We start from the raw sequence: 27,759 nt of genomic DNA on the forward strand, positions 1-27,759 counted from the left end.
GCCAGTTTCCATCTAAATGGCTATTGCAGATTGCGGAGGTAGGTTAGGCAGGTTCAGAACAAATTAAAGAAGCCCAAATCCTCATGGTATTAAAAGATTAACTGGGCTCAAGGAACAGAAATCCACTGGGGATTTCTACATTTGCAGAAACCATGTCTGCTTCAGAGAGTATCAGATAGAACACATTAACTGGGAATTATTTAATGCAGAATCATTCAAACAATCTAGTGCAGCCATAACTAACAGTTCATTATGTTAATGACTTGGGAGTGATCAGTATTCAGCCAGGTTCCTAGGTAGGTTTTCCACCTCATGTTGAACTAAGGTCAGCTCGAATATTTCTACCAGCACTCCTGTCGAAAATTTGACTGCAGTATCAGTGTAGCTTCCTAAGAGGTGTTTTCAGATCCAGCATAATTTTGCTTGAATCCAGAGGGGTCCTGTCTGTAGCCAACATCCTTCCCTCAGTGCCCAAGTGCATCCCCTGGTACCAAAGTGAAATCTTTCAGCTTATGGTGTGAAGAGTGCTGGGGCTGTCTTCTGATCCCATGTGTGTTTCTGTGGAACACTTTTCCCAGTAACAGGTTGTCAAGACTTGCTATGTGAGTACAAACTAAAGAAATGATGCATCATTTGGTATCATGGGGGTCACTAAAAGCAGAAAGAAACCAGGGAAGAATGCCTGAAGGTCACTGGTAATATCTTACTCTTAAACAAATGCATTTGGGATATATATATTCTGAAATTATGATGAATTGGAAAGAAAGAGTGAGAGTACACAAAATACAGCCAAGGAAATTGGCAGAGCCACTTGTAATGTGTCTGAGCATTTTAAAGGCAATTTAAAAATTCCTTGCACATGTGTCCATTCTAGTCTGCATCAAGAATGGGAGGAGAGCAAATTTATTATCAGAGCCATCACTTAGGAGAAAAATTCAGTGAAGAATGGCATCACGAGCATGTTAAACAAGGTGAGTTTTGCTACTTTTAGCTGTAATATTGCAGGTGATCTTGAAGGGCAAAGCATGTGAAAGTCTGGTACCTCAAAGTCTTAAGGCAGTGAATGGAACTTGGTTGATAGGTTCCCTTTGAGTTTTAGTGTTGATACCAGTGAAAAGCATTTGATAATTACCTCTAGATAAATTATTAAATGCACACCTCCATGAAATATTTTCTTCTGCAGATCAGCTAATAAATAGTTACCCAGACTTTCAGCTTTCTAACTTTCTATTTCTTAAAACCCCATGATATTTAAGGGATTGCTGCATGATCTGTTCTGAAAATGTGACCCACTAGGGTATGCAAAATAGAATTTTCAAATGAAAAGCTTAAAGTGAGAAGTTTCATTCAAAATGTGAAGCAATGTTCTCTACTCAACAAATAGCAAATAGTGTATAATGTTCCTTTTGTTGTCTTTGAATTTCAAGTAATTTCAAAACACATATAAAAATTTCACCCCATCCAGCTTTATGTGATAACTTTACTGTGTTTCTAGGGACACTTTTATTCAAATGCCAGAATATATTTTCTATTGTTAATCTGTACACATTTGAGGATTTTAAACCTTCTGCTCCTCTCATGACTCCCCAACAGAATATAATTTTTGAAATTTACAATCTTTATTTACAAAGATTTCCTTTCCTCCTGGGAAATAGACCCACCATACCCTCATTGAAACACAGTTTTGTATCCATTAATTAACACTTTTTCTATTAGATCCAACAACTATTTACTTTACATCTCCCAGTCCAGGAAATTTTAAACTTATTGTGATGTGGTGTGATGATAATTGGTCAACACTGTTCTGTCGATTACACCAAAAAAGTCTTGACTTTTCTAGGATCTCTGGATATTTGTAGTATGTCAGAAGATAAATCAGAAATAGCACCAACAGGAGAGCTGCCAGTATATGTAAACACCCAGCATATAAATAGGGAAGATCTATTGGTACTTCAGGCAGATGCTGAAAGTACCTTCAGTGGAGCAGCAGAGGATGCTGAAGCAAGCAGCCCAGGAAAGGATCTGTTTGACATGAGTGAGTTCCCTTCCTATTCACTTTCTTTCTAATAAGTGACCAAATATGTTTGTGCATTAGTTCTGTATTAAAAAAAAAAAACAAAAACAAATATTTTTTCAGTTTTCAAAATTTAGTGTTCCTGGTGTAATTATGGTGAATTTTAATATCCAGTGTGGTTTCATATTGGACTGAACTAAAATAAGAGTGGCTGAAGACTTGGAGCTAGTCTCTATAACATCTGTGTTAAGGTTAGTTGCAGTCCATGTTATCCCTAACATCACAGGCAATTATGTCAGAAGAAAAATTAATCAGGAAGCTTGCCATACAGGAAGGTAAAAGAGGGTGAAGATATGGATGTATGGAGAATTGTCTTCAGTCTGTCCTGTGAGTATGTAATGAGGAAGTCAATGAATATTGAATTTCTAGCATGGAAATTAAAGTACTGACTTACCTCTTACTCTGGGTAGGCCTATTGTCCTATCTCTTCCAACTTCGAAGGCAGCTTCTCCTAGATCAGAATCATCACCATAGCTGCAAAACCATAGCTTAAGCATCAACCATAGTTTGGTATTGGTGCTACTAATACACATTGTTTTCAGCCTTGAGAAGATACATAAGGTGAAGAAATAGTGAAAGCATTTGATGCACAGAAAATGTTCTTGGGTTTTTTTACTCTTCTTACCTCAATAAATTGCTTATCCATGCTTTATTTAATCCAATTCACATAATTAAAAGGCAGTGAGACAAAGCAGTAGGTGCCTAAAAAATTATTTGTAAAATAAAGTATCTACATTACTGTTATCTTAGTATAGGAAAAAACCATTTTCCTGGCATGATTTTGCTGAGATATGGCTCTATTTCCACAGCTTAGTGAGATGTTCAATTGAAAGAAAGGAGGAGGGAAGAAAGTTGAGAGAGTATCTATCTGTGAATATAGATCTGAAAGGAGAAAAATCTGCTGTTTGAAACCAGGGACATTAACTGTTATCAGCCATTAGAACATCAGAGAAAAGTAGTATTAGAAAATGTGCCAATTAGCCCTAAGATAGTGGTTTGTTGAGATAAACATATGTTGGACTTTGTGCAGACTGTGGTATAGTGAAGACATATGACCCAAACTAGCCTCTCTGGCCCCATGCAAACAGGGCTTTGTACTCCTTGCATCAGAAAAATCTGTTTAGAGCTGGTGTATCACTTCACTGTGCTGCTCTCCAGATGTCCTTTTGTAAGCCTAGGGGCACAGAACAACATTTCTTTTTGATATGTACTGGTGGGCCAGATGAAGGAGTTGCTAGAGCAAATAGCTTCCAAGAGGTCAGTACGACATGTAACGAAGCACCCTATGCACCCTCTTTGCTATTTCTGTAAGACTGTTGGGATCCATAATGATGCTTCTTTCCACTCAGATCTACAATTGCACTGAGTTCAGGACTTAGCTGAGGTTTAAAATATGCTTCTCTAAGGCTGATTTTAACTAGGTAAATGGTGTTAAATGTGTAAACCTGTGTCTGTTTTGTGAAGTTCCCTTCCTAGATGGAGGGTAAGGAGTAGGTTGAGTGGTGAGGGTGAATGTTCCCTACTAGACATAGCCTTGGGCTGGAGACTCAGTAATGGATAATTTTTAAATGAATAAGTTCTTTGAACAAAGACCAGATATGAGTATAATGACATTAGGTACCCCTATTATGCAATTTATTTGAAATTAAACTGTCTGACATACCTAGAAAGACTGAAGGAAAGATTTGCCGGGTACCAGATCATATAAATACAGCCGTTGACAATAGCCACTACTGAAATAAACCAGTACCTTTCAAAAGATCCTGCCAAGGTTCAGTCTGATTTTAATCAGTATCATTCTGTGCATAACATACATTTTAAACACATTACACTCCTCAGTCCTAATATATTATATAAATCAGTAAGTCTATTAGTGTATCTTCCCTTATTTTTTTTCATAAAGAGAAGTAGTTGTAATGAAAAATAAATCTAGTTTAAAATGACCAGAAAATCACCATTTGGCTACATGATTTACCTCTGAATGATCCTGCTCTTGTTTCTATTTCCATAACAAGAACCTTTTGAAGATGCTCTCAAGAATCAAACATCTGAAGCTGTGTTGAAGAAATCCACCTCCATGGAGTGCACCAGTCCTCCTTTATCCAGAGTAGCTGTGCGGACTAAAGCTGAAGACCTGAGTACAGAGCCATGGTATCAAGGAGAGATGAGCAGGAGAGAAGCAGAACAGCTATTAAAGAAATGTGGAGATTTCCTTGTGAGGAAGAGTACCACGAATCCTGGTTCCTATGTGCTGACAGGCATGCACAAAGGACAAGCCAAGCATCTTCTTTTGGTGGACCCAGAAGGAACTGTAAGCACTGACTCCTCACTAATAGATGAGGTTTCTGACTCTACTCATTTTCTCTAGATGCCTTTAATCTTCTTTACAGCTTATTCACGTCTTATCATAAGCACCACCTCATATCTCTGATGTGCCATCACATCTCTAATTCTTTCCCTGATGCCTAGCAGAAGACCTAGCACATGATTTCTGCACATTGCAGGGAGCCTTAGGGACCTGATTCCCCAGCAAGTTCACACTTTGACCACTGCTGTGCAGTCTTGGTCAAAAGTGCAGCTAAGCCACTTCAGCATTCTTGCTATAGGAAGGAGGTATGGACCAGGCCCTCAGTGTCTTCCTGCATGTGCCCAGGAGAGAATTGGGATAAGCCTGTTCCATTTCTTTGCTGCACAAAGACTCCCTCAGCTGATGAAGGGACCTTCCTCACAGCAGGGTAAAGGAGACAAGGAAGTTCTAGTTTTCTGTAGCTGTCCTGTCCTGCTTCTGTGGAGGCGTAAGCTCTTCAGAGAGACTGAAATAATTTTCATGAGTTTTATTCTTAGTTCCTGGTAGCTGCAAGTAGGCAACTCCTTTTCCTCTATAAAGGACAACTTTAGATAACCAGTCCCAAGGTAAGTGAGAAGGAGTTGGCCTGTTGGCATCTGAGCTGAGAAAGCTGTGGCAGAATTGCGTCAGTCCTGCACAGTGCATATTGCAGGGGTGAGGAGTGTCCATGGTACTTGTTGCAATTAGTTACATTTGCCACATGAGGCCAGTCAAAGAATGATTTTGCACTTTTGAGGTCCCAGCTGCCTAGTCCTGGGTTTGATGGGTACACCAGCCCAGGGGAGTGGCTTTATGCCTCTTGTGGGGCAGCCTCCTTTGCTAAAATTTGCCAATAGTTTTGTGACTCCTGCAACAAGGTAGCCTAATTCTCTTTTCCTCATGAACCCACAAATAACTGTTACAGGCTACTGCATGGGAAACACTGCTGTGCGACCTGTCAAGTGCAGGAAAGCTGTGTCCCACCGGAAGCTCTGCTGTAGTGCTGACTGGCATGGAATACTCAGGTCCTGTGATGATTTCCAGGGCATTTTTTTCCTGTACAGGTTGGAGGGGCTCCCTCATCTTTGCTGCTCTGCCTCTAGTGCATCTCTAATTTGCTGGCCTCCTTAGTTAGGAACCTGCTTGTAATCTGCACCTATCCTTCCCTCAGCCTGCTTGTGTCATCATGGCCCAAATGGCTTTGAGATGCCTGGCTCAGGAGGCACTGTTCCAGAACAATGATTTTATGCAACTGTGGTTAGTTACAGACAGCTGTGCTGTCTGTATGATTTGTAGGATCTTGACACAGCTTCTGAGCAGCCCTATTTGCAACTTGTCAAAGTGGAGAATCATCAATAAAATGCCAGACTGTGGCCAGCTGCCGGAGTGTGCCAGTGCACACTTGCATTTCATCTGCATGGTCTCAGCAGGATTGTTCTTGAAGACTGATTCACACAAATGTTGCCTGAAATTTAATTTCACACACAGTACCCAGTGACATGTAACAGGTCTTAAGGGTGTATTCTCAGAGCAGAGTTAACTGTCCAGTTGCTTCTGCTGTCATCCAGCTAACAAAAAAGTAAAAAAAGGAAAAAGAGATCCTTCGTTCAGATAATGGATACTTAAAATGGAGGACTGCAGGATTTTTCTACATTTAGAATTAGATCTCTGGTGATGGTAGAGTGTCTAACATTTGGTAAGAATATCTCAGAATACAGATAGGTAAAGTTATCTTTTCATTTTGAAAATATAATTTAATTTTAGAGCAGTGACAAAGCAGAATGCTTCAGAAATTGGAAGAGTCTTTTAGTTTCCTTCAGTGATATAACTACATGCAGACTGACCAGAAAGCATCCAAGTTGTTTCCTTTTTTTTTTCCTGTGAAATACTGTGTTAAGCTTCTAGCAATTTTTACAGAACTTAATGTTGAAAGTGAATTATTTCAGGAGAAGTGTCCACCACAGCATAAGATGACTTTGGAAAGTTTTAACACAAGTTGTTCTCTCTTCCTGAGACTAGATCAAGGAAAATAGACAACATTTCTTACTCAGAGGAGTGTTCACAGGGGTTTGCTTGAGGCAGTGTTGAGCCAGCCCTATACAAAATTTTAGTGCAACATGCTTGCCTGAGGTTGATCTGTACTCTGCCTGTAGCAGTTGTATGTCTAACTCATTCGAAACATAGGAAGGAAATGTTTTGTGAACATGTGGCTAAATAATTAAAGATTGCTTTGTAATATAGATTAGTTTTTGGATTCTCATAATTTTGACTGTTTCCTCCTATCATGGGTGGAATATTGTATACCAGTAGGATGCTGCTACAGAGGGCTGGCATGTGGACTAGAAAAATTATTTTTCCTGCCCTGAAGTGTTTCACTTCCAAAGGCACAGCATATATATGCTGCACACATATTGTGCAGCATGGGACAAACCCAAGCTAAGCACATATGGTGGATGGATCACTTTCTAGGAAGGTAATTTTTGAGTAGTGGAAGAAGAAAAACACAAAAATGCTGAGGTGTACAAAGCTGTTTTCTGACATATCTGGCATGATAGGTCTTTCAGTTAAAAAGGTGCAAACACCTCAAAGAAGTAGGTGATCCTTTGAAGAAGAAAAATCTGACTTACAGTGAAACAGAATCATGAACAGATTCTTTCAAGCAGACCTATTCAGAAAGAGTAATAAGAGTAGGCTGGTCCATGGAATTGCATGCAAAATATCTATTCAGTGAAAGTAGAGGGAGGGAGAAAACAGAAGCCACACTGGATAAGCACCAAATTTCCACCAATTTTGATGGAAGAGGGACCAGTTTCTAAAATATGATTTTGTCATTTTATTCTTAGACAATTTTAATGTTAAGGGGGAAAGTAGCTTACTCTTTAATCTATCTTCTTGCATCCTTTTTTTGAAGGTTCGTACAAAAGATCGTGTCTTTGACAGCATAAGTCATCTCATCAACTATCACCTTGAGAATAATTTGCCTATAGTTTCTTCAGTGAGTGAACTCTGCCTGCAACAGCCTGCTGAAAGAAAACACTGACTCCAGATAACTCTTTTAGTTATTGCAATTTGAAAGCTATAACTGGTAGAAATTGTAGATCTGAAAAGAAAATGTACATTAAAAATGCCCATATATTCACATACATTTCACAAGTATGTTTTATTTAAGTTTAAGAAGCCCCATTTCATATGGTCCACTCGAACACTTTCAATGCTTTATGTGACATGAAATCACACCAAAAGACTTTCTTAACAGTAATTTCAACAAAATTGTTCAGATTCTCTAATGTGAATGTTGATAGTGTATATACACATATATATAAATACAGTATATATTTATATTTTTCAAGTCAGTCTGTTGACAGTATAAAACTATCTTCTGTGCCATGTGTTTTTACAAAAAAAAAAAAAAAAACAAGTGTGATTGTTCAGATAAAAAAATAGAACTCAGCAGTCTCAATTTCTTGAGAAATTTAATATTACAAATCTTATTTCTGATTTTACCTAAGAAGCACAACTATGGGGATTACAGGTGGATTATGCCAGTTAACCATGGAAGGAATCTGAAATCAGTAACTAGTATTACAACTCAGAATTTAGCATAAAATGTTTTTTAAAAGCATTATTCACTGTCACTGATATCAAAAGGATTTTATCTTTCTGATGTCAAGTTTGAATTCTTATATGATGCTATTCAAAATATTTGTATTTTTAGCAATGATTTGGTGTGATCTCTATGTGTACGAGGTGTGTACTTTGATTTTTCTAATGATATTGTAACAGTATACTGTAACTTCAATTTTTTAATTTCAGTGCTAAGGTTACTTATAAGTAGTTCTCTGCTTATGGTGAAGATCTTGGTGTCCTTGAACTAACAGTCTCAAACGAGATGTTGCATACTGATTAGACAAGTTCAAATAACTTGTGTTTAATAGGCTTAATGCAAGATGAACATGACTGTTCAAAGACATATCTGAAAAATCTTTTCTCTTTGTAAGCAGTGAAAACTATCTGAACTCAGTGGTCAGTTTTGCAAATGATGTCACTTGCATTTACTTGCCAAAGCATAACTTCATTTTGGCCTTCAGCAAGTGATAAGTATTGGAAATATACTGTTTTTCTCTAAATATCAAGTTTAAAAAATACACATACAATAAAGACACATTTCTGGCAGCAATGCCCTTGACTTTTGGTACTGGGAAATGCTTTAAGGGATGTTTGTACTGTTCACATTTAAACATTATATAAAGTTATTTTCTCATTCTATGAATCTTATTATGAGTCAAATTCAATAGACACAGTTCCTGTAAATGCAATGCTTGTGCCAGAGTCAAGATTTAGCCTTCAGCAATCCAAGGTCTTCTCTGGGAGCAGTCTCTCAAATCAAATCTTCAGACTTGATTCATAAAAACTCAGCAGGGTAAGTCTAGGTTAAGTACCTGCCTACCCCGCAGTATACTTAAAGTTACATTTGGTTCTAAGAATTTGCTAAGTTTAAAAATTTGTCAAACCATAATCAAACTAACTGAAGAATTCACTTAGAATATATTCAGCAGGACTATCATGTTAAAATACTGAAATAACTTTCTTGTACCTTCTGCTTTTAAATACGGTGAAGTTGCAACTTGAAAGTTTGATTTTGAGTAATCTGAAAACTAAAAATTATTGAGACACCTAAGACTAATCATGCATCTATGTAAAAATACACTTGATTCTGTAATTAGGACATCCAGAAGCCAAACAAAGACATTGGTGAACTAAATGCTTGTGATTAGTTTTACTAAAGATAGTTATTATTTGATATTTCTAGGTCTGAATGGGAGCTGAGAGCTAAGGAGAGCAATTAAATGCTAAGTTCAACCCAGATCAGTATGGCACTGAGTTTAATGGAATTCTTAAAATTTTGTTTTACTAGACTGGGAGTGGCAAGGAAATAGGAACAGATCTTATACCAAAGTAGTATCCACCAAAATTACTTTGTTTGAGAGTCTCACAAAATTACTTACCCATGTCTCACCATATTCCAGTTTAAATTATCTCAGCTGCCACTTCTTTTTTCATATATAATGCTTGTTATTCTATGTTCTAACCTCCCTGTAGCCATGTCCTGGAAAGTTTTCACTGTGATATTGTGACCTATAAGACAAGGTGTCTTTTTATCTTTGAATATTGCATATCATTTCAGTAAAAGTCTGCTGCGTAACCCTCTTGCATGTCTTCAAGAAGCCCACTAGCTTGCTAAGTCCATTTTGGATTCTTAAATATCCTGGAAAAATGTGACAAGATTTGGATGTATGAATTTAAGGCACCAAACATACACTGAAATAGATATATTAATTTTTTTACCACTATCCTATCTGTAGCTTTAATAACTTAGCGGCCGCTTAGCTGCATGTTTTGGAAATTAAAGCTGATGCCAAGGAGACACAAAATGAAACTGCTTCACAGAAATACTGAATTTCCCAGACTGTATTTCACAAACTGTGCCTCCAGGGGAATGTGGCTATTTTGAGCTGCTCTGTCAGCATAGCCAATTTGCCCAGCTCAGCATATCCACTGATGATGTAAAGGTTACATACATCTTGTCTAGATGCAGTGTGGTCCAAGACAGCAGTAGCGCCATTGCACTGCGACAGTGCCCTGCTGACACGGTGGGCCAGCAGATCCTGCCTGGCCACACATGAGGATACAGAGGCTTTTCTACATCACTGGGAGCTGTGGCAGCACATTTCTCTCTCTCTCAGGATTTTTCATAGAGGTGCACAAAGAGAAGTGTGCTGCCACAGGGAGCCACACAAGTCTCACAACTGTCCAGAAAGGAAGAGCATGTGTGCCACTCAGTACTCCACTTTTGGATCCAGCCATGTTTTTGTCTCTGTCACTCTGGTAGATTTGGTTTTCTCCTTTATGAAAAGGACAAATAAATTGTAAAGTTATTTGGATAGCAGCTCCAAACCAGTTGTCATTAGACCAATTTTAAACTGATTTCGACAAGAACTAACTGAACCTGCTAGAGTGGCTGGGCTCACTTCTGTGAGGAGCCAACACTGCCACCAATTTAAGAGAAGTAGAAATAATGAGATAAATTTAAATGCTGAGAAGTCAGCTGAAAACCTGACAGCTGGCAGTATAATAATGTGAGTCTTTTGATGTTCACCTTTGGTTTGGAGTACCTCATCTTTTTTATTAATTTTTTATGCAATCTCAAGGACTAGACATTTACTTGTGGTAATTCAGTACCATGACTTCATGAAGTGGGATTTTTGTGAATGAAAAACATTTTTAGACTCGACAGAAATCACTGAGATTAGGTGATATTATAGTATCTTTTCATTTTTTTTCAGCGAATAGCTGAGAAGTCAGAACTGGAACTCTAAATATCCTGCCAGACTGTCTACATTGGTTTTTAGTCCTATCTGATTAACAGTTTTGATTTGAGTCATGTTGCAACTATAGGAATGAATGACAATGAAAACACATTCAATGCCTTTGAACAAAGAACATTTATATTTGAACCAGATGATTTTGATTACTTTTTTGGGGTTTTTTTTGCAGATCTAGACTAATTATTAAGTTAATAAAATTAATCCAGTGTTGCTGGCAGTGATAGGTTGCAAATCTAGGTACAATCGCGTTCCCAAACTTTTCATTATTTCAGATGCTTCAGAAGCAATGAAACCTGAAAATATGGTTTGAAAACTGAATTACCTTCTGACAAATGGAAGTTAGCCCAGAGTGAGAAGTTGCAGCTTCCCTTTCCTTAATGCAAGAAGAGAATGTTCAAACTAACCATACCTGGCTGGTCACCATATGAGAGGATGCAATTTACATGGCTTAATGCCTGCCTTTTTGCCCAGTTATACAGTTGTTTCACTCCACTTCATTTCCTACAGGGTTCACAATGGGAGGTAACACTGGTTCTGCCAAAACCTGTCTGCCAGACATTCAATAAAAGCTTGAACAAAGGACAAAGTCCTGGGACCAAGACTTCAGTGCAAAATGTGCAAATGGAACAAAATGTTTAACAGTCTGGTAAACGTCACCTGCCAGCACTAAGTTTTCTATAGCCTATATTCATACTTTTTCCACACTGTGGAATAATATACTCACATTTCTTATCACCATGGTCCCCAGACATCATATGCAATAAGATGAGGAGAATTTAAAAAATTATACTGTAGTTTGATTGCTGCTGGCACGTCAATACCAGATACCAGATATAAAGTATTAATAATAGAATTGATGCACATTTAGACATTAGTCAGTAGATTTGATAACCAGCAAAGTTTTGCACCTTCTAGGAAATTTGTAGTTGTCAGAGGGATATTTGGGACTTGTGAATACTCTGAAAAAAAAATTACAAATCCTGCTTTCAAAACTTTGTTTTAGCTTCCAATGTCTATCCAAAGGTAGTGGTAAAACCGAGAATTTATATTAAGTAAACCATAATCCATATTTGCATAAATGAAGTCTAAGCTGCAGTAAGAGACATACTTCCCTTTTTATCTGCCTGACAGTTTCAAAATATGTCTGCATGAAGTCTAAATTCAGACTACTTTAGTGTACTGTCAAAACTGCTGTGACTTATATGGTCTTCTTTGCTCAAGGTGAGGTTTGCACTCTTTACACATTCATGTGTGTTCAAAGCTGTCAAAACAGTGGATTAATTTCCACTTAATTCTCCGCAATCAGCTGGACTTACTCTACTCACTCACATACAGTGTCTGTGAATCTTGCTCATATCTGCATTGGATGCAGCTGGAGTGAGGGCAGGCCCGTGGAAAAGATAACATGGACATACAATTTGCCTGCAGTTAACCAGAGGCTTGGATAGAGAGTGAAAAGTTGTCTTAGGAGAGAAAACTTCAGCGATAAGAAATGTGGAGCCTGGAAACATGAGCCAGTAGGCATTGAAGCCACTAATGAGAATAGAGAATTGTTGCCAAATTATAAACATGCTAATTGGTTGATAGAGTTAAAGCAGAACCTCTGGGGATACAAAGCCTACTGCTCATCTCTTATTGAGACGTTTATATTCTCAAGCCCTGATCTGTTCCTTTGCACACTCCAACGTAAACATCTCCTAAGGCTTCCAGGGAGAAAATACAGGGTTTGTTGTTTTTTTTTTTGTTTTTCTTTTTTTTTTTTTTTTTTTGGTCTCAGTAATGGGGATAAGATTTTGGAGCTACACATTTCTAGCAAAAGCACCATACAAAGCACCATGTTTCAACCTTGTTTGACAACACAACAGGTCATGGAAACCAAAGGAAGAAAGAAGCTAGAACTAGGTGACTCATTCTGCTACCCCACTGTGTAAGAGACAGTGCAGATGACTCAGAAAACAAAGGTAGCCTCAGAATTTGAGATTAAGATGTAGATTTACACTTTATGTAGCTATCATGAAGATCAAATAAAGTCCAGGTCAATGAAAGCTTTTTCCAGCAGTCCTCCTTTTTCTTCCATGAGGAACCAGACACCAAACACACCCAGGCATACATTAATTCAAGATTAACTGAAATTTTCTATAAAGTGAAGAATGTGAAGATTATTAGTAGTATATATTTGTGTCCTTTTTGTCTGGATTGCTGTGATAACTGCTTCTTAGTAAAGTCCTGCAGAGTTAAAACTTGAAAGAAGCTAGGTTTCTTCTTTTGAGGTAAATGTTTTTCTTTGCATTGTGTGGGCAGCAACAACAAAACTAAAAAGTGACTATTTTGCTGTAAAAAGAAGTTTTATTGTACAATTGTTATTTAATAATATTTATTACTTTTAGAAACATTTTTAACTGAGAATTGCAGAAAAAGTAATGTATGTGGAAATATTGTGATAATTTATATTCCTAACCACCTTTGTGAATCTCAAGTCTTTGCCTCTCTGCTGACTGTGATATTGTAGCTATAGAGACAACTTTTGTCTCTGAGGAAGTCCTTGAGCAATGTAGTTTGGAATATAAGTGTCATGCAACTGTTTTCTGATTATTCAGTTTGTATATGTTTAACCAAAGTAATAAAACAGTGAGCACTATTACTAGATTGAAATGCATGTAAAGTGGGCTTGAGTCTACTCTCTTATGCTCAGGTTCCTTAATGAAGTTTATTTGCTGGGTTTGGGATTGGGCATGGGAGCCCAATCTGTGTCTTGTGCCCCTGCAACCTGAAGGGAGGCACATTTTATATGCACAAATGGCACATTTGGAATGTGCACCATTCCAAAAGGTTCACCTGGATACTGAATATTAGTTAAGTCAATCAATTGCTTAACCCAGTAGAATCAGAGATGAAATATGTCGGAGGACCAAATGGCACATGAGGACCTGGACCTCAGCTACACTGACCTTATACCATCACAGGAGCTCCATGTTCTTTGCAGAGACAACACACGTGTTTGTTTCAACGAATACTATTTTCATGAAAGCATGGAAGTGTTAATACAGAACCTCCTTCTGAGCCAGATGATGCCCTGTCCTGGAAAGGTAGCTTTCCTGTTTGGCACACTGAATAGGTGAGAATAGAAAAGTGTAATCCACTCCATGATGCTTCCATGGAGAATGACTGCAAGGACAAGAGCAGCCACTTTGTGTACTGTGGGGAGGACAATGTCTCCATGCCAGCAGGAAGCTTAGCTCTGCTGAGCTCTAACCCTAGTCCTCTTCCTCCATGGAACATATCTTCTTGCAAAGGCCCTTCCTTCCTTTTTAATCATTTGGACAAAAGCTGAGCCTAAGTATGCCCTAGGAAGTTATACTGCTCCTGGGGAGAAGAAATGCAACTCTGAATGCATCAGGGGCATCTCTAAACTCTGCATGCCTCTGCATAAGTGCCTCCAGCCTTCTTCAGGTCCTGGGGGCCACAGGACAACAGCAAAACTCCCAATCATTGCTGCTGTACCTGGCCCCCATGAGTCTGGCCATGAGAAGAGAGTTTCTCCAGGCCTGGCATGGCCTACATTTCCAAGTCTTGCTGGGAATGTCCTTACTTGTGTTGGCAGGTGAAATGGCACCTGCAGGTGAACACCAGCATGTCTCTGCTCAGGAGCTGCCTGCCTACTTATAGGACCCGAGAATTTTGGTGCCTGGCACTTTTGCATGGGTGTGTTTTCCATTTCTTTACTAGAGCAGTTGGAAACAAGCCTTGAAGGCAGCACAAAGCTACACTACAGTTGGTTTGTGAAAAATGTCTCTTTCCAGGGAGCAGCCATGCCTGGTATAACTGGAGCAGACAGCCCTCCAAGCAGGTAGGCCAATGGACTCATCCTACTCCCATAAAGCAGGGACAAAGCCTTCCTCCAGCTCTGGGGATGGCAGATGCAGAGCCTGCCACCCTCAGTTCCATAGCATTCACAGAATCATGTAATATCCTGAGCTGGAAGGGATCCATCAGGATCATCACGTCCAACTCCTGGCGCTGCACAATACACCCCAAGAATCACATCGTGTGCCTGAGAGTTCAAATGTTTCTTCAATTCTGTCAGGCTTGGTGCTGTGACCCCTTCCATGGGGAGCCTGTTCCAGTGCCCAACCACTCTCTGGGTGAAAGGCCTTTCCCTAATATCCAACCAAAACTTCCCCTGATTCAGCTTCATGCTGTTTCCTCAAGGTCTGTCACTGGTCATGACAGTGAAGAGGTCCCCTCCCGTCATGAGGATGCCGTAGACCACCATGAGGTCTTCCCTCTGTCTCCTCCAAGCTGAGAAGACAAGACTCAACTGCTCCTCACACAACTTCCCCTCCAAACACTTCACCATCTTCATGACCTTCTATTGGACGCTCTTCAATAGCTTAATATCTTTTTTATATTGTAGCACCTAAACCAGCCCCCTGCACATAAAGTGAGGTTGCCCCAGTGCAGAGCAGAGCAGGACAATCCCCTCCCTTGCCCACCTGGCAATGCTGTGCCTGATGCACCCCAGGACAGGGCTGGCTCTCCTGGCTGCCAGGGCACTGCTGACTCGTGTTCCACTTGTCATCTAGCAGGATCCTGAAGTCCGTCTCCACACTGCTGCTCTCCAGGGTCTTATTCTCCAGCCTTTCATTCCCCAGTCTACACACACAACCAGGGCTCAACCATCACAAGTGCAGAATCCAGCACTTGCCCTTATTAAACTTCATGCAGTTGGTGATTGCCCAGTCCACAAATGTATTGAAGCCTCTCTGCAGAGCCTCTCTGCCCTTGAGGGAGATGGCAGCTTGCCTCAGTGTAGTATCATCAGCTAACTTGCTTCATATTCCATCAAGTACTTCATCCAAGTCATTTCTGGAGATGTTGAAGAGTGCAAGGCTGAGGACAAGACCCTGAGGAACCCTACTATTGACAGGTCTGATGTCGCCCCATTCACTTGTAACCCTTTGTGCCTGACCCATGAGCCAGCTGTTCACCCATCACATGACGTGATTATCCAGCCGTGGGCTGGACATTTTCTCCAGAAGGATTCTGAAAGAGATATTATGAAAAGCTTTGCTGAAACCCCAAAAGATTACATCAGCTGGCTTCCCTTGATCAACCAAGTGGGCTACCTTGTCATAGAATGAAATCATGTTTGACAAGCAGGACTCTTCCCTTTCATGAAGCTGTGCAGGCTGTGACTGATGAATGCATTGTCTTCCAGTTTTTCAGTACCTCCCAGAATAATCTTGACCATGATTTTACTGGGTACTGAAACAAAACTGCCAGGCCTGTAGTTTCCAGAGTCCTCCTTCCTACCATTTGAGACAACATCCTCCAGCTTTCAGTCAGCTGAGACCTCTCTCTGGATTCCCAGAACCCCATGAATATCATTGAGAAATACTTTGCAATGACAACAATAGGTCTTTGAGGATTCTTGAATAAATCCCAGTCAGGCCCCATAGATTTGTAGGGATCCACCTGAAGCACCAGGTCCCACACAATTTCAGGATCAACTGGGAGTTGATCATTCTTGCAGTCATGGTCCTGGAAGCTCAGAGCTCAGAGCCTCCCTTGGTCTATTATCCGTGCTGAAGACAGGCAAAGAATGTATTAAACACCTCTGCCTTGTCCATGCCCCCATTTGTGAGGTGACTATCCTCAACCATAATGGGCTGATTTTATTTCTAAGATGCCTTTTGTCACTGATATTGAAGTAACTCTTTTTATTGTTCCCTACATTTCTGGCAGCTTCATCTCCTATTGAGATTTAACAACATAAATTTTCTCCCTGCACTGGCAAACAGTATCTCAGTATGCTTCCCATGTCACCTGACCTTGCTTCCACTGGGCACACACCTTCCATTTTAGTTTCATTTCCAAGAGAAGATCCCTGTTCAACCAAGCCAGCTTTCCTCCTCTGGAATACTGCCTTCAGGCACAACACCCAGAGTTTAAATGAATGTTTTCCATAGAAGGCCAAAACCGTTCCAAAATTCTTTGAAAAATGACTGCTACTTGACACCTTTAGTTTACAGGTCTGAGATTTTTTTTTTCATTAGAAGTTTTCAAAATGTTTCTGGTACCTAATGATTTGAAAACATTCTCTAAGACTGTTGGCAATAAAAGAGTCTTGGAAAGCAGATTGTGAAAACCTTTATTTTCTCCATAGGTGACTGGATTTGCATTTATTTAATAATCCATAGTCAAAACAAATATTCCAATTCATTAAACAATATGAATGAAAGGCTTTGTAGCCTTTGGTCCATGTAAAACCAATTGGAAAGGAAAACCAAATTTGGTTTCCTGTATGCTCAAATCAGCCTGGATGATAAAAGGTTAGATTCTGGGATGTGTTTGAAGGAATTTTCTAATATTTTAGGGGGAAAGAAGATATTCTCTATCTTTTTCCAGCTTCAGGGGTATGTCATCTTCCTGGCTGTTTAAGGTCTACTGCTGTTAAACTCTTGACTTGTCCTAATTTAAATTCTGCTCTGAAATCTTCCACAATATATGCATTATCTGGTACTTCCCAATGGGATGGACTCATGAAGATTGTATTGACAATATTTTTTTTCTCCAGTCGTAAGTACTTTGTAAATCGTATTAGCAGTGTTACATGTGAAGCCATGAATCTTATAGACCTGCTTCAAGTACAGCAGGGTAGTGAACTAACAAAATATCCCCACAGCTCCAAAATAAGGGAAGAAAATCAAAGTAGAATGAAAGGGTTTTGTACTAACAAGCAATCACATGGCCTTTAACAGTGGAGTTCTTTGCATTGCTTGTACCTTGCACCAGTACTGACAATAGCTAAGGCTAGAACGCAGATGTTAAAACTCACTTTTATGTACATCATCTTGGACTTTGGCCATCAAAAATTTTTATTTTTCACCTATATATCAAGAATCATGTAACATTCTTGACATGAGGGTTGGTGTGGGTTCAGTAACCATGTTTTCTCAAACCATTGTGTTCCTAAGGCCTATCTGCTCTACAATAGCAAGGAAGCTGCCACATGCCACCACTTTGGCAACTAACACAAGTATACAAATATTTAAGTTTGCAGTTTTAAAAGCCTCAGCTTCAGGGGAGAACTTCCACAGTACAGCCCAATAACAATGTAAAATCCAAAAACCTAATCAAGCCATGGCAATGCAATATCACCAGTTCTATTTCTCACAAAGCCACAGAGCCTGCAGCCTCGTATCTACAGTCCATATAGTTATATCATGCTTACCTTGGTTTAGCTTTTTCTTCTTCTCTAAGTGCACTGCTTTTCAACATTTTTGGTAGAAATTATTTCATATTTACTACTTTCTTTCACAGTTATTTCATTCAGATACAATTCTTTGTTCTTATACACTTTTCTACATTTACAGACTATTAATTTGTAAAAGATAATCACAATGCAAACCTCTACACTTTAAAGGTTTTTGCTACATACAATACACAACTTATACACTATACATATTTGAGAAGAGTAATGTTGCTGCTTTAAATGATTAAGACCAGAGTAAAGCTAAGGATGAACTTCTTCAGTCTGTGTATTAAAAAAGCCTCAACTCCTTCTGATTGTGCATAAGGCAAAGTGTATTTTGAGACATTAAGCACAAATCATTGAAAGAGCCCAATGAAGTTAGATGTATACATTCTTACTGACACAATGGGAACTTGTCTCAGAATTTCCCATCAAACTCCACTGAAGCCTCCAGCCATAAAGTACAATTGATGGAAGTTCCACAGGCCACTTTCATGGGAACCTGAAACCAGATGTCTGTGAAGTCTTTACCACTCCAGGACTCAGGAAACCACTTTGACACTCAACATCAACCTGTACTCAGGCTGGTAAGGCCGTGATGAACTATAAAGCTATTGTCAGGTTTCTCTGGAATGGGCTCTCAAAAGGTTGGGGCTGGGGCTCCAGGTCTTCCAAACTAAATAAACCTTCCTTCCAGATCCAAGGCAGGGTTGGGTATAAATGGAGATACGCCCTTCAGCATGACCCTGTTGTACCGCATCTTCCCTCTTGTATCTGCAGAAGTGTCCAGAAATGGTAGAAGCATAGGATCCCACTGACATAAAATGGGACATTGTCCCACTCGCAGAACTTCCCAGGGAGAATTTCTAACACAATCCCACACTGTGGTAGGGCCTAGAAAGGAAAGAAGGAACTCCACAGGAGCCCACTGTGGTTCACTGCTTTCTGAAATGATACATCTCTGTTTCAGAACTTAAGGATCTCAGCTTAGGTAGTGCATTCACAATGTACACAGGTTTATATAGGTTGGACATACATTTTTAAATATATTGAAAACAGTAAGCAAAAATATATGCATTGAAACAGCACATACACTTGTTACACATGTATTGAGGGGTCACATTTTAACTACTTTAAATAGCAAATATATATCCTCTCTCAATGGTTTACTACTGCTTACTTAAAATATGTTGTGAAATGCCACAGTGACAACTGTCATGTTGTCTTTCACTAAACATGAAAAGTTTGAATAACAATGGAAAAATAAAAATACTGCATTGATACAACTTGTTAAAGTTTCAGACAGTTAAAAGCTACTACTTCATTTTAAATATCCCCATGGAAACGCATCTATTTGTACAATTAGTCACACTGTATACTGCAATACAATGTTTAGCATGTTGTAAACTTTTACCAATGACTTTTTTAATGAGAAATTGTACAAATATACAGCTATTTATACCACATACTTATAAGGCCATTAACACAACAGCAAGATACATATAGAGAACTATAATCACCAACTTATGCAATGAATTCTTCTCCCAGCTGGCAATAATTGGGCTCATCTTACAATCGTCAGCAGTCTTTAGTGAATGCTGAAGTTTCTAACAGGTTTTAATGATGTCTTGCAAGAACACAAGGTGCCAAATGAAGCCTTAGCTTGCAATGCCATTGGGGCACATGATGTCCTTTAGCTGTGCATGGACTCTGTCCTGGCCACTGGGCAGCATGAAAGGCTTTTTCCGAATCAGGTGTGCTACTGAACCAACACCCAAAGCAAATGATTGTTGATAAATAAGTTCTCAAAGTTAAATAAATGGTTAGTGTTTTCTCCTGTGAATCAAGTGCATGAATATTTAAACTACACCTGTAGCTTAAACCTAAAAACCACAGAAAAGTACTTGTCTTGAAGAGTCCCTTACTTACAGAAGTTTCCATTGTGAAATGAAGATTCATTTTTCTCAGCAATACACGAGGGAACATTTATTGGTGGGAAATCTTCTTTTGGCTTCTGGGTATTGCTGCTGCTGGATTTACTTCGACTGTGATCTGGAGTGGGTTGAATAGGCAAAGATCTGGCCACCTTGGATTTCACCAGGCAGCCACAAACAAGGCGAAAGAAAGCCCGACGCATTTCCTTACTGGCCAGGGTGTAGATGATGGGGTTCATTGCAGAATTGATGACCGCCAGAGCAATAAACCAGTGGGCTTTGTACAAGATGGAGCACTCCTTGACTCTGCAGGCCACATCAATGAGGAACAGGATAAACAGTGGAGACCAGCATGCAATGAAGACACTAACAACGATCACAACAGTCCTAAGGAGTGCCATGGACCGCTCCGAGTTATTGTGGTTGGTGACATTACGACTGCTGGACTTAACCAGTATGTAGATACGGGCATAAAGGATGACAATGGCGACCAAAATGGCTATGAAGATACTAATGCAGAACACAACATAATTTTTGGAGTACAGAGGCAAAATTGTTGAGCAATCTGGTAAGTTGTTTATACAGTTCCAGCCGAGGATGGGGAGGGCACCCAAGGAAATTGAAATAAGCCAGCATGTACCAATGAGAAGGAACACTCTGTATTTTTTATTTGCGTCGTAAGGCCTCATTTTAATCATGGTCAAGTGCCGCTCAATAGCTATCGCTAGCAAGCTGAAAGTGGAAGCTCCCAGGGCAACGAACATGCTGCCTTCCCTAATGAACCAGATTGTAGAGGACAAGCTCAGAGTTTTCTTCCCAGACATAAGAATGTTTACTTTGTAAACAATCCCAGCTAAAAGATCACAGAGAGCTAGATTGCCAATAAAAAAGTACATGCGGTTGTGAAATTTATTGTTTTTCCATATGGCAATCAACACCATCAAGTTTTCCAGGACTATGAAACTACATAGGATCAGAAATGAAATAGTGGGCAGGTCTATTTTATCAGTTGCTTTTTCCCTTAAAATAAGCTTTCCTGTATAATTATAATGCAGTACAATAAGAGAGTCTACTTCTTCATTTCCTTGAGGGCTGACAAGAGCATCAGGTGTCATGGTGACTGCTGCCATCATTTGTTTCCTGATGGATGCTGGACTTTTTTTCCTTCAGTATCACAAGAATATAGTTCCAATAATTTTCCACAAGAGGGAGATCAAGCCACGCTCCTCCCAATGCTCCTCTGGGTAGGCGTTGTGTATCCTCACCTCCAGCACGCCTCGCATATTAACTCGGGAGAGAGACTCTCAAACTAGGCTCTGAAAATAAAACCAAAAAATGCAACATAAATATCAATGTCTTCCCATGTCACCCAGTGCTTAAGCTGCAACATACATCCAGGAGCCAGGGGCGAGGGTCTGTGACTGACGGAGCACTAAGGTCGAGCACTGCTGCATGCCTCTCAAGGTAGCTCTAGGTAAGCTCAGACACAGCCTGGATGCAGAAGTACAAGGACAAAGTCACTACAATGTCTCAACAGCTCAAAGGTGTTTTCCCGCTACAAAATTTCCATGCTGAAAAACACAGAGAAGAGCCATGAGAAGGATTGGCAAAGAGACCCAGCAAGTCATAGTGCGCACAGTAAGCTGCTCACTTCCTCTCAAAAAGACTTAAGTGTATGCTGCACTACCAAAAGACCACCCAACCATCACTGCCTCCACATCAGCAGGGCAAACTCTATGCTTTTAAAGCTTGCTCTTGTTTGCCATGTAGACCCAAGGTAGGAAAGATCCTGAGAAAGTTGGTGTCAAGTCTTGATGCCCATATGCATGTTCGCCAGTGCTTAAAATAACTTCCCCCAGTTAATGGTATAAATTTCTGCTATTTACAATTGAGAAGATGCACTGAAAGCCAGTCGTCCTAAAGCCAATCCTACCTCCCACTCAAATTTAGAAAATCCAGTAGCTGGATTTTCGCTACTTTTTTAAAAATAAACATGGCAAGTCATATTTTTATAAATATTGTTTTCTTTATAGTTAACTTTACTGTTTTTTTCCCTTTGTGTAGATATGCAGGACATGTATTTAACGTTCTTGGGGTTTTTAAAGAGTAAAAAATAGTTACAACAAATTTGTCTTTCTCAGAAATTCTGATTTTCTTTAAGTTACGGCTTAGATTTAATGCAATATCTTCCCATGTACTTTGAGATTCCATTTTCACACCAGATGTTCCAATATGCCCTTTTTTTTCAAAACATCAGAAGAGATGTGCACAGTAAAAATATCAGAAGATGTCAAATTCCAAAAATGTTGCAGTTTAGCTGCATACTCCAATGACAATCAGTGCTCATGCCCCAAATGCATGCACTGAGGATGAGCAAATGGCCAATTTTTCACTTTTCTAAGAAAACAAGGATGGAGATGAGGACAGAAAGGACAGAACTTGTTGCATGTGAATCAAATTTGTAATTTCTTTTTTTGGGAAAGTTAAGGAAATAATTGTACTGGATGGGAGGATGCTTCTCATGGGCCCAAAATTAAATAACTTAATTGAGGGAACTTTTTAAGAGCTGGAGCTCTTTACCATAGCATTTATTTGACCATATGAAAGGTCATGAACATTTCCCAAGCATATTAAAGACACTTTCAAAGGACAGGTATCAAGGTAAGGAGGGATGGAAAAAGATGATCTTTAAGGTCTCTTCCAACCCAATCCATTTTCTGATTTAATCATTCTGTATACAGGTTTCTTAAGATCAGAAACAGTGTGAGCCACTGCTGACCCAACAGAGTGTTTTGGGCACTTGAGAAGTGTGAGATGCATTTTCAAGTGCCTTCTGAGGATGAGGGGAGGAGTAAACCACATCCCAGATGAAAGTAAAGGTATTTAAATGGTGACCCACACCCTATTTTCCCACCCTTCCTTTTCCTTTATTCCCTCCTTCAGAAAAAAAGTTATCTGATAAAAGCCTATAGTGAACTGACTTGAATTCTTTAGTACATTCAGGATGTTCCAAAATTACTTTCTGAGAAAATAATTTGGTATTTTCCCACTGTTATTTCCCCATTTTAGTTCATAGGTCCAAATTACTACAGTTGAAGAGGCCCACTGGGAAAGACATGCAAGAAACACAGTTGCTGCTGGGTGTCTTGGTCCTTTTTTACTCTGAAGATGTCAGCAACCACCTCATTCCTTTCCCAGGAGCTGAACTGGGCCTTGAGCTGTTAAATTCTTTTCTGAAGCATGGTAAGAGTGAAGCTCTCAACAGAAAAACTTCACCTCAGCTAAGGTTCAGTGTAATTGCAATTCCATTACAAGTGCAATTGCAATTCAGTTACAATCTGCGCACTGTTATCACATTAACTGTCACAGCCTTTCATTGTATGGGCTTATAACAAAATCCCACTGTGTCCACATGAATTGCAAGTGCTTTCCACTGTAAAATAAACAATTACATTTGACTAGAAAAGTATTTGTTAATAATAGTTCAACCAGCAATACTCACCAGACTAGCTGATGACTGCCTGAGAGAATAATATTCCTATCATTTAAGAGCACCACATGCAACAAAATAAATATTTCTTTAAGACATTTTCAAGTGTGTTATCACACTCATCTATCAAAGTGCAAGTACATTTCTTTCTGTGAAGAAAATTATATGCTAGACATAGGAGTTTATCAGGCACAACTCAGCAGAAGTGTCATGACTCTACTAAAGGTAATGGCACTATACCAGTTTCCCTGGCTGAAAGCAAGGATGATGCACTCACTCAGCAGAAATCATACAGCCTCTGTTAGTAATTACTTGTCTTAAAATTGTTATAGCAAACTTAGTATCACAAAAGAAAATCTTTGCCTCTGACAAGCTAGTAAGAAGACAAGGAAAGTTGTAACATTATTATTTACCAGGACTCTCACTGACAGAGTATCACACACAAGATGTTTGAAAGTTAATATAAATAATGTAAAAATTAGAATTTATTTCCAAGTAATATCATTCAGCCATAGTCTTCTTTTGTTCACCTCCTGCTTTGTAGCCAGTAATTCAGAAATCACATTCTTTCTTTAACAATTAGAAAAATTAATGTTGGATATGCATTACAATAACAAGAAAGTGACAAGGCAGGTTCAGGACAACATGTGTCACTGCTTTGTGATGGCTCAACAATTTACTCCTCAAAACAAGTTTGCCCCAGTCACATACTAGCTACAAAGTATGAACCTCAGTTCAAAATATTTAAAAAACAACCTGAAGAACCTGTCTGTGGCGTGTTGCTTGCCCAGCACTGCCGTGGTTAGGTACCTCAGCATCCCATACTCTTGAAACCACTCGAAATTAGTTTTATTTCCTCTAAAGCAAAGCAGAAAATACCTATTTCCAAACCACAAGGTACCACTAGAAGGTTAAACCTCTTTGCAGTGCAGGGGCAATCTGGCTGTACTTCCTCATGGATGTGCTGGCTAAAACGGTAATCACTAAATTACCAATTTAAGGCAGTGATACAATGTCAAGAACCACAATCATGCACGGGAAAATTCAGATGCCTTCTCCAACTATTTGGTTGACCTTTGTTGTCCCAGCTGCAAGGATGGAGAGAGCATCTGGGGTCCAAGCTGTGAGCACCAAGATATCCCCCTTTCTGTGCAATCTCCTCACCCACCAGCATGCTTCGGAGTTTAACCACTAGAGAGAGGTTAATATGGACTCCTGCAGAGGTCAAGGATCCTGGCAGGGTGAAGCACCCTTTCAAATTAGAGCAGGGGCTCTTTACCATGGATCACATCACTGGTAGATAGGGTCCACCAGTGTCTGTATGGTCCCTCTGCCCAACACACCATGAAAGAAGCAATGCTGCGTGGAAGGCCACAAGCCCTTGATTTGCCCTATGGCAAGACAGAGCTCCTCTGTCTTCTCCAATTGAACCACAAAGTGGTGCAGGTAGAAACTCAGGGTCATAGCTCTCACTGGCTCCCCTGGCCTGCAACTTTTCTCTGGGAACATGCAATTCTCAGTGCCAGAAGGTAACAGGGAACCTGTGATAATGGGTATGCCAAAATCCTTCAGTAACCATCTCCCTCCCATACATCTCAGCTCTCTCTTTCCAGTGTACTCTCTGGTCCTTCAGGAAGCTGAGGGCTTTTACCCTCTCACAGGTCACTGGGCACTTTATATCTAAAAGAAATAAGAAATTTCTGTATTCAAAAGGCAAGCCAAACTGTTCTCAATTTTCCTGAAGTCGAAGCAACAAGTGAGAATAAAGTGAACACAGAACATGACCTTCCACTACATACTTCTGCCTGCAGAAGAATACATGAAACCATGCATTCAGTAGACTTGTAATTTGGAACAATATTTTTCTGTTTTCCAAACAGCCACAAGCAGACTTGACCAAAGAAACCTGATGCCCCTTTACCACTGCCACCACCCACACTGTAGTTCTCCCTCTTGCTTCCATGTACAACACATTTTGGCCAAAAGAGAGAATTTTAAAACCAGCAAAGGGAAAGACAAGAATGCAAATCTGAAGCCAAACCCTTTTCTATTTTATGTATCTGTAAAGCCTTTCCAAATGAAAAGTAAACACATGTAATTTATCAGGCACACCATGGTAGTCTCATTAACAGAAAGGACTTTTGAGAAGAGCAGTACATTTCAATGTACATTTCTACTGAAATTAAGCCGTGCTAGATGCAAATGAAGCATAGAGAATAAACTTCTGCTACAGAAAAATGTCTTAGAGAACTCAAATAAACTTGTTAAAGATTTTTCCTTGACTGAATGTGCTGGCAGTTTACAGCCTTAGGAAAACAAATAGTTACTTTTCTTGGCTTCTGGCTTTTAGACAACAGTTTGAATTTTGTAATACCGAGTAGCACACATGTACACCTCACCGGGGAGCTCCCGGATGGCTTAATTCGTGGTCGTTAAAGGGAAGTAAGTCATTTTGACTTCTCCCTCCGTCTCCCAGCGCTCCTGACCTATCCCCCCCCATTCCAAACTTCAGTAACTGCTCTCAAATTTCCACTAGCGCTGCGGCCTGAGCCTTCCGCGGGGACAAACGTCTTGTTTAAGTTTACCCGACGTGTCCGCCGCGTGATGATCCCACACAGAGGACATCGTTCTACCCATGGGGTGTAAGGACCCCTAGACCCGGGGTTCCCACACGGCTCGATGCCGCTCCGTGCCAGCCACCGCTCCCTTGCACCACACCCCGAGTGGTGGCTTCCCGCTCCGACAGCCGGACGGGCACCGCACCTCGGCCGCGCCGACGGCCGGGCTGGCAGCGGCGGGCGCATCCCGGGCAGGGCAGAGGGGCACGGGCAGGCGGGGCGCGGGAGCGCAGGTACCTGCTGCGTCCGCGCCGCGTCCCACGGCGCTCCGGGGCCGCCGCATCCGACCTGGCCGCCTGCGCGGCGCCGCTCGGGCCCCGGGGCTGCGCTGGGCAGGAGCGGGTCGGGCCGGGCGGGGCTGGGATCGCCCCGGCCCTGCCCCATCGCCGCCGCCAATCCCCGCGATTCCGCGCTCCCCGCCGCTGCCCGCAGCCTCCTCGCCCGGATACCCCCGACCGACCTCCCGAGCGCCCCTCCGGTCTCTTCTCGGTCCCTGCGTCCGCTTGCCCTCGGCTCCTGCCTCCGGCACGCTGCTCCCGCGCCGCCGTCGCCGCCGGACAGGCTCCGCTCCCCGCTCCGGCGGCCCCCGCCTGCCCCCGTCCCGTCCCACCACGCCTCACTCCGCCCCTTGGCCGCTCACCGTGCCCCGTGCCCGGGGGAGCAGCGCCCCAAGGCTGGATGCTGCCGGCAGGGCACGGCACGGCGCATTTAAAGCTTAATGCCGGCGTTTTGGGCAGCCGGCGCGAAGATGTGAGGCGGCAGAGCCCACCGCCGAGTATTTACAACGTCCAGAAGAATGCGAGGTGGAGGGTTACTCGGGTCGGGCGACTAGAATGCTCAAGTGAGGTTATACGTATTCTGTCTCTGCTCCTCTGTTTCACTGTGTCCAGTAAGGCGACCTTCAGAGAGCTTGAGTCGAGAGGTACAGGGTAAAACATTCAGAAATTCTCCGTAGAAGTACTTCTTCTGGACCCAGAACTGTCGATTACAGTGCACTCCTGGAAAGGTACCTCTTGAAAGAGTTATGGAGTGAATAATAGCAACCCAAGGACAGGGATAGGCACGTGGATTGTGCCAGTGACGGGAGCAGCACTTTGAAAAAGAAGTTGGAACCTGGATCCCACAAGTGTCTTATTTAAATGTACTTGTAATGTGCTTGTGGGTACAGCGAATCTTTCTGTGAGAGTGCGTATGATAAGTTGGCAAACAGAAGCACTACAGCAACCTTGCTAAGCAGAGGCAGACATGTAGGGTTGCCTATCATCTCACAGCAATCAGTGTTTTTCTTGGGAGTCTCCTGTCTGGACCTGAGCATCATCACCCTTGGAGTCATGGCATGGGCCCAGCTGTCAGGTTGCCTGCACTGCTGTTCTGCAGGGAGAAAAATCCTGGAGGAAAGCAAAACTAGGCTTTTTATAGCCAGAAGTTTAAACTGATATAGCAGAGCAAATTGTTGTTTCTGTGACTGCTTTTTGTCTCCTGAAAAGGAGTAATAGAATTTTTCTGGTTTAGGACTTTGGTAGAAAATAAGGACGTCACTGAGTGAAATGGTGGTAAAATTGCTTCCAAGCTGATGGACCCAATGGTTAAGGCCCCACTTAGCTATGGATAGGACTGTACTGCAATCTGTAGTGGTCCTAGCCTTACCTCCTCTCCTCCTGCTTTGTGTGCTGTTT

At 40.9% G+C, this 27,759-nt stretch overlaps 2 protein-coding genes across 5 annotated transcripts in view; one reads left to right on the forward strand and one right to left on the reverse strand.

Annotated features, from left to right (window-relative positions):
* Window positions 1-7,539, forward strand: part of SHC3 (SHC adaptor protein 3) — a 51,084-nt gene extending 43,545 nt beyond the window's left edge. Inside the window, exons 9-13 of one of the 2 annotated variants that reach the window (XM_053932723.1) lie at window positions 510-524; window positions 894-971; window positions 1,841-2,035; window positions 4,090-4,385; window positions 7,312-7,539. In XM_053932723.1, the coding sequence (XP_053788698.1) occupies window positions 510-524; window positions 894-971; window positions 1,841-2,035; window positions 4,090-4,385; window positions 7,312-7,440 (713 nt within the window). In that variant the 3' untranslated portion in view covers window positions 7,441-7,539. Of the gene's footprint in view, window positions 1-509; window positions 525-874; window positions 972-1,840; window positions 2,036-4,089; window positions 4,386-7,311 lie in introns of both variants that reach the window. The other variant, XM_053932722.1, reaches the window with a different exon arrangement.
* A 9,379-nt stretch (window positions 7,540-16,918) lies between these two features.
* S1PR3 (sphingosine-1-phosphate receptor 3) lies at window positions 16,919-26,634 on the reverse strand. 3 transcript variants are annotated; one of them, XM_053932800.1, is made up of 2 exons: window positions 26,544-26,634; window positions 16,919-21,291 (listed from the first exon to the last, which is right to left on the reverse strand). In XM_053932800.1, the coding sequence occupies exon 2, from the start codon at window positions 21,106-21,108 to the stop codon at window positions 19,963-19,965; it is 1,146 nt and encodes a 381-aa protein (XP_053788775.1). In that variant the 5' UTR covers window positions 21,109-21,291; window positions 26,544-26,634; the 3' UTR covers window positions 16,919-19,962. The 3 variants fall into 3 exon arrangements, with proteins under 3 accessions (XP_053788775.1, XP_053788774.1, XP_053788776.1); XM_053932799.1 differs by lacking the exon at window positions 26,544-26,634 and adding an exon at window positions 26,321-26,381; XM_053932801.1 differs by lacking the exon at window positions 26,544-26,634 and adding an exon at window positions 21,368-21,451.
* Between the last annotated feature and the right edge of the window lie 1,125 nt (window positions 26,635-27,759).

The sequence above is a fragment of the Vidua chalybeata genome, chromosome Z, assembly GCF_026979565.1.
Source record: "Vidua chalybeata isolate OUT-0048 chromosome Z, bVidCha1 merged haplotype, whole genome shotgun sequence".
Lineage (NCBI taxonomy): Eukaryota > Metazoa > Chordata > Aves > Passeriformes > Viduidae > Vidua > Vidua chalybeata.

Excerpts from the sequence above, each read along its gene's own strand:
- S1PR3 (XM_053932800.1), bottom strand. The coding sequence starts at position 21,108 with ATGATGGCAGCAGTCACCATGACACCTGATGCTCTTGTCAGCCCTCAA.